At 39.0% G+C, this 14,059-nt stretch overlaps 2 protein-coding genes across 3 annotated transcripts in view; one reads left to right on the forward strand and one right to left on the reverse strand.

Moving 5' to 3' along the window:
- adgrd1 (adhesion G protein-coupled receptor D1) overlaps positions 1-2,216 on the reverse strand; it is a 29,811-nt gene extending 27,595 nt beyond the window's left edge. Inside the window, exons 1-6 of the mRNA XM_069706776.1 lie at positions 2,139-2,216; positions 2,002-2,038; positions 1,545-1,661; positions 911-1,009; positions 410-532; positions 128-304 (exon numbers count right to left, since the gene is read on the reverse strand). Of these exons, the coding sequence (XP_069562877.1) occupies positions 128-304; positions 410-532; positions 911-1,009; positions 1,545-1,661; positions 2,002-2,038; positions 2,139-2,213 (628 nt within the window). The 5' untranslated portion in view covers positions 2,214-2,216. The remainder of the gene's footprint in view (positions 1-127; positions 305-409; positions 533-910; positions 1,010-1,544; positions 1,662-2,001; positions 2,039-2,138) is intronic.
- Positions 2,217-3,822: 1,606 nt separating this feature from the next.
- On the forward strand, positions 3,823-12,069 carry stx2b (syntaxin 2b). 2 transcript variants are annotated; one of them, XM_069706778.1, is made up of 10 exons: positions 3,823-4,148; positions 4,245-4,319; positions 4,416-4,515; positions 5,216-5,290; positions 5,384-5,457; positions 6,234-6,342; positions 9,817-9,890; positions 10,077-10,214; positions 10,408-10,518; positions 11,000-12,069. In XM_069706778.1, the coding sequence occupies exons 1-10, from the start codon at positions 4,119-4,121 to the stop codon at positions 11,069-11,071; spliced, it is 858 nt and encodes a 285-aa protein (XP_069562879.1). In that variant the 5' UTR covers positions 3,823-4,118; the 3' UTR covers positions 11,072-12,069. The 2 variants fall into 2 exon arrangements, with proteins under 2 accessions (XP_069562879.1, XP_069562878.1); XM_069706777.1 differs by lacking the exon at positions 11,000-12,069 and adding an exon at positions 10,705-10,869.
- The last annotated feature ends 1,990 nt before the right edge of the window (positions 12,070-14,059 follow it).

Here is a 14,059-nt window from a genome sequence, read left to right on the forward strand (position 1 = left end):
TCCATGAATGAAATATTTAACAATTTACGGTATTTTCAAGAAATACTTAACATTCCTCGTGGGAGTGTATGGGAAATGTAAAAAAGAAGAATTCTATGTAATACAAAATGAAATTCATTCACAGTACCTGGAACTCTGATGTTTGCTTTCCATCTGTGGTTGTTGCCGCGAGTGTAAAACTCCACATATCCACCATAGGGGTTGGTGAAGACTGAGAAGCCATTGGAGATAACTTTCCCTCCAGAGGCAACAGCAAAACGGGACTCTGCCTCGTGGTTTTTCCAAAAAAAGGAGAAGGTAACGCCTGGAGAATGATAGAAATATGTAGCTATCAATACAAGTGACTGAAAGGATTTAAGAATCATTTTAGTTTTTCCTAATTATTCAGAAAGTAGTCCAGTGTACTCACCCTCTGGACCGCACAAAGTAGGGTCACTAATGCAAGAGTTCTGATAGTTTCCAAAGTGAAGAAAGGTGCCACCATTATCTCCATTCAGAAAGATGCCCTTGTTGACCATTCCTTCAACAATGTCTGACAAAGCACAAATCACAGTCATCATTTTGCTTGAAATTGGGAAGCAGTATCTTTAAGCTAAACCGCCTGTTAATCATAAATTGTTTAACCACTGATGAACATGAATTCTTTACAGCTTTCTTTTAACTCGTAAAACCACTTAAAAGGCAATAAACACGTGTTTTGTCATATTTCTGGTTTGACTAGAGTGAAAGAACAAGAATATATAATTAAAATACCAAGAATTCCTCATCTTGTGCTGCAAAGGCAACAGACTGAACAGGGGGAAAAGTGTGAAAAGCTCAGCTGAATCGTGTGGAGACACAGAGGGGACAACAGAGAGCAGTGGGTGATGCACAAATGAATTTCAGGTGGAAGAAAGTGATGGATGCTCACCTACTGTTGCAGAAATGTTAGTGTAGGCAGAGTCATTGGTATACACATAGGAAGAGTTATGGGAAGAAGGGAGCACAGTGTGGTTGTGGATTCTGAGAGCTGGACAGAGACAACAGAGAAAAAACACAATGATTCACACCAATACAGACACATAAGAGACGACGGGAGAACAATGAGAGGAAGGCAATGAGAGGGACGTGCTGCACAGGTATGAGACAGAGTGATGCTGAGCTGCGTGCACGACGGCAGCACTCAAAGAGAACTCAGAGTGACTCCACACATCATGCTCAAGTCTATACCCGATCCCTCTATAACTTCACTAAATAAGTATAAAAAACATTGCTGCAAATTTCATTAAAAAAAAGGCAGAATAGTGATCAGTCCTTCATATTTTCTTAATACTTTTACCAACGCCAAACTACAGGATACTGTATGTCATAATTGCTATCATAAATGAGCTTACATGCCAGATATTTTTGTTATATAATTTCAGTCATAAATATGGCAAAAAAAATATAAATGCTCTGAACACAGTGGTACATTTTAAAAGGCATGATGCCTGTGGGGGGGTGAAAAGACATTTAGGTGGCATATTCCCATGGGTATACACAGTGTGCTTTACGTATGCACATACTTATGTTACTCCCGTTAACATAACCTGGTCTGTTTCCAATCTGGTCCCACAGTTCATGGATCCCGTCCACAGCATCGAGCGGCCAATAATGTGAGGCTGTGGCCAACACCTGCAGGCCTGGACGGAGAGTTCACGGGTAAACAAGCATCCAGAGAGGGCTTTTCCTCCAATCAAGCTCTGGCTCATTACTCAAAATCTATTTTCCTGGCATTCCATTTTGGATTTGGGGTGGATTAAAAGATTGATAACAATAAACCAAACAGCTGTAAAAGTTGTTTATGCAGCGGATTGTTCTGATTAATGAGCAATAAACAAATCAATAACATCCTCTGGTCTGGAAGTTAGCAGATGATAAAACAAATTAGTTTATTTCTCATCCAATATATGCTGGAGAAGTATATTGTCAGCACAGGAAACTAAAACTAACACATAATCTATCCAAAAAATTAATTACTACCTGGATGCTTCACAGATTGCACCGCTTGAGCATAAACCTGGGAAAAAAAAAATCAAATGTATTTGTAAAGACTGCCATGCAGACTATTACAGCAGATATGGGACTATAATTTTCAAAACCGTTTTTCGTGACCTTACCTTAATGCAGGAGACAAAAGCTGTAAAGAAGTGAATTCGCAAACAAAATTCCATGGCTTTTGGGAAATGTACCATATGCATTATTTTGAAAAACAATTTAATTCCCCCCAAAAAGATAAATCCAGGAAAAGTCACTCATTGTTCCAAGACGATGAAGAAGAAACTTCTGAGTAGTCCATGTGCCCAACTGAAGAAATATGAATAAATAATAATAATAACAGCTCTAAATACTGAAGGATTCAATTTAAAGTTCTGAAGTGAGGCAGAAAAACTTCAGAAGTTTTCCTGTCATAATAAAATCTAAAACCCAACTTCCAATTTCACGCAGAAAATTAGAATCCAGTACCTGCACTCCTACATTGAACTAGTTGTTTCTTTCAGTTTCTGTGCCCGCATCTGGAATTTGCATGGAGTAGAAAAGCTCCGAGGAGGCGTACTGAGTTGTTGGACTGAACGTGGGAATTGCAAAACGTGATGTCATTTTTGGATCTTCTGAGGAGGGGCGTTAAAGTTGTGCGTAAATGGCATTATTTGTGAGTAATTGGAGATTGCGCGGGGAATGAATGAGATCAGGATTTGCACTCTTCGATCCAAATACACACATGTTAGTGGGCCCCGTGTCCAAAAGATACCTACTAACCTGTAGTCTTATGATTAGTTCGGATATTGGGTTAAACTGTAGAACAACACTCTGGACTCTCTGGGAGGAACAGGGATGCTGCTGAGGGGAGGCTTTGTTAAGGTTTGTTGAACAGGCAGTCCGACTCAGAAATATCTGGAGTCCCACAGACAGACCAGCAGTATCAGAAATACCGGTGACAACCTTTTCTAGGTTATATTTTAAAGATGAAAAATAAAAAAAATAAAATTAGGATCAAATAAGAATGTACCACATAAGCTACTGTAAATCCAAGTATAAACATAAAAAAAATAAAAAAATAATGGGATGATGTGTCAAATGAGTGACTTTTCAAATTTTCTTTAGTAAATTTCAGTTTGTGAAATAATTGGACGATATACCCGCAGTTGGGGGGGGGGGGGGGGGGGGCATCAGGAACACGACCCGTCGTCACACGGATCACCCAGTGAACTTGCAACCATAGCACAGTAAACAGCGCCACTGTGTGGCCAGGTGAACAATAATTTGGTGGCCACCCATGCGTGCTTCTCTATTATTTATCAAACCTTCTCAAATGACTTTCGAGTGGTGTGTTTGCTGTGGAACTAAAATAGAAAAAAAAGAAGAAAAAAAAAAAGATCGTTATCTTGATATTTAAAAAAAAAATATATATATAAGAGAAATCATTGTGATTTTCATATAATGAGCCAGAAATGACTCGTCATGGTTGTTATGGGAGTATTTTAAAAGAGGTGAAGTTTCTTTCCTTCTTTGTTCTACCGTTCCAGAAATAAAATAGGATTAGGTTAATTTAGTTTATTTGTTATTTAATGCTGCGATCAAATTTAATTGAGGGTGGACTAGTTTCTCCGCCCTGAAGCTGTGTGCCTGTCTCTCTGTGTGTGTGTGTGTGTGTGTGTGTGTGTGTGTGTGTGTGTGTGTGTGTGTGTGTGTGTGTGTGTGAGTGTGAAAGAGAGACAGGGAGATGGGAGAAGAGGCGTATCCCGGAGAAAGAGGTATTGTGGATCTGTTGCGTATCCTAGCCGCCTTTGCAGTGAGAAATATCGACTAGAAACAACCACTTTATGGTTTAATTTTGTAGAGCTGATACTTTTTAGAGCTTTTGATAGAATTACAACTTTTAGACCTGACGCCCTCTCTTCCTATTGTCGTGACTGTCGCCTCAGAACCGTGTTAATGTGGGCCCGTATCTCGAGGATCATCTGATCATTTTTATCAGCCATCTGGACCTCACTCCTCGACACGGTGGCTCGATGTTAATCTACTCATGGAGACTTACGGGATGACCCAGCGGATGTTTTGCTAGAATTACCTGTTCAGGATACGAGTTTATCGGTGTGATGAAGGATCGACTGGCTGAGCTGACTCCTGTAAGTGACTTCTCTTGCTTTTCCTGGATGGGCCTTAACAGGTAAATGACCCATAACAGCAGAACAAGTCACTTAAACATGTTTCATTTGGCACAGAGTAACACTCAAGCAGAGGAAGATGTGGCAGTTACAGTGGACAGAGATGGCTTCATGGAGAGCTTTTTCAGAAGGGTGGGTATGACTGTGACTTCCAGGACATGCACTGTCAGGGGACTGGGATAACTCAAGATGCTGATGAGTCATTGGCGTATTTATTGTCTGATTTAGGTGGAGGAAGTTAGAGGACTCATTGATAAAATCTCCTACGAAGTGGAAGAGGTGAGGAAGATGCACAGCATGATCCTGTCTGCACCCAAACCAGATGACAGTAAGTTTATGTCTGTATGAAACATTCAGGATGAAGGTCAGACCATGACTTATATGAATTTCAATGTTTACATCTCTTGCATTGTTTTGGGAAGTGCGTGGCCAGTTTTGGGGGCACGGAGTGAACATGCAACAAATGTCTCACTTCCTTTGCTGCATTTTTCCTCCTTGTTGTCAATGAATAGCTGGCTGGCCGGAAACCTGTGAAGGAAACTGCTCACCCATTTTGGTCCAAAACCTCACAAACTATTGTAGTCTCAGCACCAACTTGTCCTGTTTGGAATCAGGGACTTAAACATGATGTTATTTGATCATTTTAACTCTCGCTAACAAAAAAAAAAGAAGTTTATATTTCAAATGAACTTATAATGCAGAATGTTTATAGAAGTGTAAAAGCAGCACAGTGAAATCCAAGAATCAGGCCGTCCACAGTGTGTGAGCTGAGACCTGCAAGGCAAAGACACCACAGTTAACAGTTCCCCATCATCGATGATAATGTTTAATATAACACAATTATAGCATTTTAAGATCCATGATGTGGAAATGGTCACCGGTAAAGAACCTTGTACTATGTTGCTAAGTGACAAAATGAATCAGAGTAAATCTAATATTTACAGGAAACTGACTTAGTGATTAGCTGCATGATGAGATTGCTACCTCATGAATAAACTCAGACTGATGTTTCCTATTTGTGTGTGAAGGAACAAAGGACCAACTCGGTGAACTGACCAACGGCATCAAAGGGAACGCCAACGCGGTGCGAACTAAACTAAAATGTGAGTCGAACCGTATCGTGATTGTCACACTTTACTGACTAAACTTTACAAACACTGTCTTAATGCTGTCATCATAACTCTCTCCCTCTGAAGCCATTGAGCAAATTATGCCCAAAGACGACGCTGCTAACAGATCATCTGTTGACTTCAGGATCCAGAAATCACAGGTCAGGAAACAAAATTAAGATCATTAACTCCTCTCACACACACGCACGCACGCACGCACGCACGCACACACACACACACACACACACACACACACACACACACACACACACACACACACACACACACACACACACACACACACACACACACACACACACACACACACACACACACACACACACACACACACACACACACATTACATATCCTATCCATACAAGGTCATCAACTCCCATCTGTCAGCTGTACACAAACATCATGAGGGAAATAGTACGACATGGTAATAAGGCCAATTTAAGTAAAAAAAAAAATTAAAAAAAATTAAGAGGAAAATTGTTTTTTGTTTTTTATTCTGCGATGTCAAGAATAAAATATAAATACCATAAAGTTGAAATGTTAGTGTATATTTTGGACATTTTAACTTTCTTGATTTTTATTTAAAATGTATATCCTCTTAAAATCCTAACACTGTCATAAAGTAGCAATCACATATCATATCAATTTATCCATGCCATAGACACACAACGACCATAATAATTATTTACTATTTCCAAACTTTACATGCCATATTCACTATTTTAGAAGACTTGTTTGTAGATTTAAATTCCATTTCTTCCATTTGAGTGTAATATGTGTAAAAACCCATTAAAATATAACTTTAATTCCAACAATGTTCGCATCCGAACTGCTTTCTGGGTTATTGGGTCGTAAGCAGCCTGAAATGTCTACAATATATATACTCACCCTCTGTCCTTGTGTTTTCACTTGTCCTCAGCACACTGTGCTGTCCAGGAAGTTTGTGGAGGTCATGACTCAATACAATGAGACTCAAGTGTCCTTTCGGGAAAGAAGCAAAGGAAGGATCCAGAGACAACTGGAGATAAGTAAGTGACAAAATAATGGACCCCCTGTGCCTGCACGAGGCCTGGAACTATGGGCTGCATTTAGAAAGTCTTTGAGGCTTTAAAATAATAATTATTCATCTATATACAGACATGAAATACGCCTCTTTTGTCATTGATTGCACGTTCAAGATTTGTGAGTACAAATCTAGAGATAAAAGAGCGATAGATAAAACACCAAAGCCGTGTTACGACGGGGTCCAGGAAACAGACCTCACCAGCTTCCTCTCTGCTTCTCTGGATACTTAATTAACTGTTGAGACACAGAAATAGCAGGGCAGGATTATTTTTGGTTTTTCTTCAATATGATAGGCTTCTCATTTGCAGAAAAGTCACATAACGACCACATTCAGACACTTGATTTTCAGTGTTTTAAGACTTTGGATTGAACCCTAAATGAGTACAGGTTGAAAGTTGATTAAAATAGAGCACCAACTGGTTATATAAAGAGACATAACTGGCAAGATTCAAATACTAACAAACCAGGAGGAATAAAAATGTGCTGAAAACATGTCCAGCATTAACACAGTGTGTAAAATTGAATCTACATTTTGTCACTAAAAATTTGCTTAATAATAAACGCAATATACAAAAGAAATTAGTATAGAGGAATCAAACCATTCACACTAGCTAATTATTTTTGAACTTATGTTGAATATTTTTTATCTTGGCAACCAGACAGCTTTATATTCTCCACCATTTTTTTTGCTCCTCTGTTCAAAATCACAGTCACAAAAATTCAGGTGCATTGTATCATATACATATGAGACAATAGTGAAAAGAAAAAAAATAGGACTTTCTCCCACAGTCCCTGCGGCCGGCGTTAATGAAAGGCTCTAGTTCGCCACGCTGCAGACAGAAGAGCCTGATACTGGAGACGCTTCGCTGTGTTTGCGTTGCCTGGGAAACGGGCAGAGGGCTCAGCGACCTGCGTAGCAGTGGTTCACCTGTCTTTGACACGAGCACGCGAGCCTCGGTTTGTTTTGTCGCAGACTCACACTGTTAATTTACATCAATCGAAAGTGATACCTTTTGTGATCGATGTCTATTGATTTGCTGGTGGTGTGTTTAACTGTGTCTGTCTCTCTGAGGAGCAGCTGTTTCCAAAGGTGTGCAAAACACAGTAAGCACCTGCACAGAGATCCGTCTCTCCAGGGAGAGGTGTGTGCAACAGGAGGCAACGTTCAGGAAACGAAAGCTGTGTGTTTATAGAGCTTCAGCAGCTCTTTCCATGTGAGGAGTGCCGAGTTCCTTTGTACCGCTGACACTTCTAATCTTAGTCACAATTACAATTCAATGACTAAACTGATAACTGCAGCAGGAAGTTATTATTATTAAACATGAAACCATCTAAATTAACAGTCCTCTGGAAAATGCATTTTTAACAACTGTTGCGCTCCGATTTGGAGATTTTTCTGAGAATTTCTTTCAAAACCTCAAATCATTTGGTTCTTAAAACATGTTTCGGTCATGACATTCAGTGTGCCTTATTATCACCGTCAGAAACATGATGTTTTTTTTTTAACTTTTAGACTGATGTCCTAATTTGCTGTTTCTGCCATCTCTCACTACTCGGGGGGAAGTTAGCCTTGTGTTGGTAGCTGTGTCTCCTGGGTGGACAACAGAGACATTATTTTATCTGTCAGCTCAATCTACTGAGCTACAAAGAGGCTTCTTTCCTTTAAAGAGTTGTTTTTTTATGCAGAGCAGCTCCACAGCACTACAAGACAAATCTAGTACCCTGGGATTAAATCCATAACAGTAAACAGTACATATTGTACTGGGGCTAAACTCACACTTGTTATTCACATCATTACTATTCACAATCACGTTACACATTTTTGCAAGATTACAAATCCTCACAACACAGGGAATAGCGAAAAATAAATCCTTAAGCCATATAGGAAGTTGTTAAAGCAATAACGGAAAAGCATAGTTTGCATTTTTGGAGGTGGGGTATTATCCATAGTTAAAGTAGCCTACTAAACTGCAGTAGATGTGGGTCAGGACTTCCCCAGTTGGGAAACGTAGGCAGCTGTACCGGCGCTGAAACTAAGCAGTGTTCTACTGTCGATGCGCTTTACCTCAACGTTAGACAATACACTGTGCGGCATAGGTACGTCTATACGCTGAAATACCAAAGTGCTCCTGTGTATGCATTTTAGTGCCATGGGAAAAGGCTGTCTGATGGCAAGGTAGGGTCGTAAATATACATTTTGTTGCTGACCCCGCCTACAGCAGCACATAATGTAACTTCCGCGCTGGTACAGCTTCTTGCCGACCCCCATTTACACTGGCTATAGATAAATACTTCATACAACCCTACTCCGAAACATCCAAACTATCCTTCCAACTTGTTCAGTCCGCTGCCTTTTTAAACCAGCTATTAAATCAGTTTCCTGAGCAGAGCAGGAGGGCACGAGAAGCAGTGGTGTCATATTAAACAAATCTCAGGGCTTTGTGTTCTCCAAATCAGTCGGTGCTAATTTTTAGGATAAAAGCTTCACTTCAGATCAGTAAATTTATTCTTCTTTTACTCAAATGACAGAAACTGCATCAAAGCATCTGAGACTCTCAGTGTTTGGGGACTACAGCTTGTTCGTTTTTAAAGTACGGCCTGACGTGCAATCAGTAGCATCTTTTTGATCTGGGATCCAATTTTAGTTATGAACAAAATTGTTCAACAGCCCTCCTCCAAAACACTTAGGAGATTCACACCCTGATAGAGGGGTTGAATGTTCTCTGTCCCCAGAATAAAAATAAATGTAAATATGTTTATGGAGAAAGGCCTACATCTACTGTTGTATGACAAAAAAAAACCTATATTTACCATACACTAAAATGTAGTCACTCCCTTATTTATTCATTCAACATGTAACATGCACTCAACAATTGACTCTAAAATGAGCATTAAATCATGATTTCAGTTATCACTGTAAAAAGCTGCTTCTGTAAACTGCCCTGCATTGCATTGCATTGTGGTATTGTCAGCAAAAAATAGTGCATATGCCCTGACATTACAGCAATCCATTGAGTAAATAAACGCGATTTGGACGCAGCAAAGGCCTTTTCACTGAAGACATTTTTAACATATCACAGTAATAAAACGAGTAATGGCTGAATACCATGTAGCTGCTTCAGTTTCAGTGTCCTGGTAATGTGGCTCGCGAGTACACAGGTGATGTCATCAGTAACACATCTGCTATTTTGACTACGTCCTCAAATCTGTTGTCAAAAATTTAACAGTGCATACCGTATTTTTATGATAACATTCCTCCATATTTACCATTACCATTACATTTAAAGTATTTGAAGTACTAACAGTACTAACTTTCTGCATCCCAATAAATTGTCCAAAAAAACTCACTTTTGCTTGGGATACAAAAACACAATGAATCAACTACAATTACTAATCATTTAATAAAATAATCATTCTTTTCATTTGCATTATTCTAGCTGGAAGAGTGACCACCAACGAGGAACTAGAGGACATGTTAGAAAGTGGAAATCCATCCATCTTCACATCTGATGTAGGTTCCCTTATGCATTACTGTGCTGTTTTGTTTATGCAAGGTTTTATTACCGCCATCTAGTGGCGGATGAGTAAATCTTTTGAGGTGGGGTCATGTTCGACTGCATCCCTTACACACAGCTGGAAAACATGCCACCGGTGTTTTTGGATGGGTTATCTGACATTGTCTATCTTTCTCCCTCAGATCATTTCTGATTCCCAGATCACGCGCCAGGCCCTAAATGAGATCGAGTCACGGCACCAGGACATCATGCGTTTGGAGTCGAGCATCAGAGAGCTCCACGCCATGTTCATGGACATGGCAATGCTGGTAGAAACTCAGGTAGCAGCTTAATCTAACTGGTAACTTTCATTGGTAAAAAAAAAAAATACTCCTGATCTATTACAAGGAAAATTATCCTTATCAGTGTTTATTTTGTATCTCACACCTCACCAGTGTATTAATATGGAGCAAATGGGAAAAATCCCAATATTAGCTGCAATAAATAAAAGCATTTGGATTCAATCATTTCCAGGGGGATATGGTCAACAACATTGAGAAGAATGTCTTGAATGCAGCTGAATACATTTGTAGTGCAAAGGAGGAGACCAAAAAAGCTGTGCGATACCAGAAGAAATCCCGAAGGGTATGTGCTCCTTTCTTAACATATGTAGCTTAACTAATACAAACATGAATGTAAACTGTACAAGCTATTAAGGTTTGAGGGACAACTTTCTGAAATGTGTCATGACTCAAAACTACCATATGAATTTGTTAATGTGATGGCACTTTCAGTTGAAGTTCAAATAACAACTTGTTGTTCATTCTGCAGAAATACATTATCCTTGCCTTTGCTCTGTTGATCCTGATTGCTGTCATTGCACTAATTGTTGGCCTGTCTGTCGGACTAACCAAACCACCTGTATGAGACCTACTGTGGTTACTGCGTGAGGTAACAACACTCCCACATGCGCAGCTTCCATTTCTTGAACCAAACATTCATCCTATCCATCCTTTATTCATTAATAATCCATTCATTTCTTTATCTGTTAAATTGTTTTATGGATTTGTGAACTGTACTTTTCACTGTACAGCCACTTACTCCTCCTATGTCCTGTTTTTGACAGAAACTTCTCTGCCTTGCCATGTGTGGAGGTTTCCTTCTTTTGCTCATCATAATAGTCGGAGTCTTTGAGTAATGGATGTCATGGTTCACAACCTCACAACAATCAGCTGCACCTGCAGTGATGAAGCTTTGACCAGCTTCACTACCGGACTGTCATTCTCTATCCAACAGCATTACAGAGAGGAGGATCTGACCACGATGAAGTAAGTATAGCGTTGTGTGTGGGATGCACTTTGCACCAGTAACACCAGACCTCATGGTACACTGTTGTTTACAGCTAGAACGTAGAGGCCTGATTGACGGCACATCAGATTTATACACTGGTGTACATTCTGTATTGCTGCCATGTTTTTCATTTTGGACATTGTTTTCTTGTGCTAATGACTTAAAAAAAAAAATCTGTTGACATTTTGGAAAATTATTTAACATTTTATTGAGTTAGAGGAAAAGATTGATACCACTCTCATGTCTGCAGTGGTGTACATACCATGGACACTTATTTGAGAATATGTCACACTTCCAGTATAAGAAAACAAACAAACATTTGCCCTAAAAAGTTGAACTATAGCTTTAGTAGTCAAAAGATGTAACAATTGTAATTATCCTTATAAATTGATTGTATAGTTTGTGTTTATATGTTCAAGTGTATGTTACTTATGTCTTCTTCACCTTTTGTATATTTACTGCAATTCATGTGAACTGAATGTAAAACTACTACAATCTCAGGAGTCATCTATATATCTGATATATCTATATCTATCTATCTATCTCTATATAGATATATATGTATATTCAGCTCAATCAAAAGGGAATTTACCACTTCAATCAATGACTCTAATTCAGCAATCTTGCAGAAGTGCCTTCCTGAAACCTTAACTTATTGAATTTATCGCAATCACTGTGTGTGATGACTGAAATATTAGTCGTGAAAAAAGTCATACGGTAATGTAGGACTTTTGGATGATTAATTCAAGAGTACACATTTTCATTTTGATGTTGTTAACCTTTTTTGTTTATAAGTTATATCCTGTATTTTATATTGAAGCAGAACAATTAAGTCATGTAAGTATAAAATAAAGAGTTAAAAGCCTCTGCAGAATGTGTGCTTGATTATTTTCCTTTTGTTTTGCCATTTTGAAAGTGATGTAAGTTGAACTTAATGGTCAAAAACTGCATGATCACTCAAGACATTTTAAATTAAAAGTTTTCTGTTCTTCGAACTCTCCAAATATTTGGGAGGTTCAGATTGTTTACAGGAAAACAGAAAGAAACGGAGATTGCTGTTTACTTCAGGCCTAATGAGCACTTTGCACCAGCCGCTTGACTTCTGTGTAATCAACCAAACAAGATTAGCGAAGAAAGTGGAAACAGTTTCCTCGAGGGCAAGTTCTTTTCTACCTTTGAATTAGATCAAAGGAAACTTCAGAGGTGCACTTACGAGTGAAATGCCAGTGAATGCCCCTAAAAATTGAAAATTGGTACATAGGGCTGTTTTCACCGAGTAAGACTATCCTGGATGTCAAATCAAGGGACCATGCTACCACAGTCTGTTTGGATGAGTAATTTCAGTGGCAGTCTGTAGATGTTGAAGCTTGATGAAGGAGAACACGTGTAGAAAGGTTATTGAGAAAGATACGGATGGTTTAAAAAAAAATGTAATTAGTGTACTTTTATTTTGAATCATACTGTCATGATGTTAGTCAATCGTATCCACTATGTTCCTTACTATTGTCCGATAGGCTAAATGCCAACAACTGGTAAAATTAAGACGATTTATGAATTATTCACAAACTAGAGTATTTGGAGCAGCACTTATTAAAAGTGTAAATATGTCTTTCTTGATTATTTTAGTGAGTCAAAAGTGTCTTTTGAAGCACAATTCAAATACAGTGCAGGCAACACGCCAATAAAATAGCCAACTTAAAGTTCCCTGTAGAGTTTTCTTTCACAGTCAGTGTTAACCAAAAAAACAAAATGTATGTGTCCTTTGGGTCTAACAAAATTCTTAAATGCATGAAATACTTAAAATACCTGCACTTGTTACGCCCCCGAAAACGGAGAAATAATCACGAGAGTGATGCGGCGCTGGTTCCTCAGTGAACGCATTTACTGGAACCAGGAAAACACACGCTTCCAGGGGAAGACAAAAGCAATTGATCTCAGGATAACTGATCAGGCTACTTAGGGGAACGTCTTCTCATCAGACAAATTTAAAAACTCCACTGACATCGACTTTGCAGTGATGGGTCTAATCAGCAATTGAACTGATCTGGCAAAGGCATGAGTCTAACGAATGCCCACTTATCTGTAAAAGTCCTGCACTACAGGTTTAAGTACTCACTTTAGTAGTTTTTAAAATGCACTTTTACTTCATTAAAAAGGCTGGAGGTCTGTTGATCCCAGGTTTTCTGTCGTCCTGTCATCCTATGGCGGGCTGCAGCCACTTTTCTCATTACTCTGTTCATAGCTGAAGCTACAAGTGGAGATTCAGATGAGACAAAAGCGTCCCTGGCTTCACCTTTTTCTTTTTTTCCATTGTCAGAGCAGTCAATATTAGGAGAGCACAACACAGAGTTCAGAAAAACTGGTTGTAAACGCTGGTCTGACGTCAGTACATCAGCGAATTGACGGCACACAAGTAGCCTATGTCTGTTGTAACAGAAAACTACTGACAAAACAGTGCGTGTCTTTGTGACTGCGTCTTCTTCAGGTAAAAGTGACAATGGTGAAACAATTCATGATGAAATGTCAAATTATTATCTCCCGGTGAACTTAAATGATTTAAACTGATATTAGACATTTCCATTAAGGTTAGAGATTGATTACTGATTACTTCTGAGGTCGTATTGTCTTCATGTGATTGGAAAGACTGGGAGGTAGGCTCGCATCCAATATGTGGGTGTCAGTGATGGGAACTGGGACACTCTTTCTGTGATTATCAAAATTTAGGGACACTGTAAGATGCTGACATTTTTTGGTCCATTGTTTAACACCCCAACTCAGAAACAGAAGGTGAGGTTGTGACCATATTTTACATTTGGTCAAATATTGAATTGCTGAC

The sequence above is a fragment of the Brachyistius frenatus genome, unplaced genomic scaffold (genome assembly GCF_029030835.1).
Source record: "Brachyistius frenatus isolate BFR_SWC_R1_liver_20210118 unplaced genomic scaffold, ASM2903083v1 Contig_64, whole genome shotgun sequence".
NCBI classification, from domain to species: domain Eukaryota; kingdom Metazoa; phylum Chordata; class Actinopteri; family Embiotocidae; genus Brachyistius; species Brachyistius frenatus.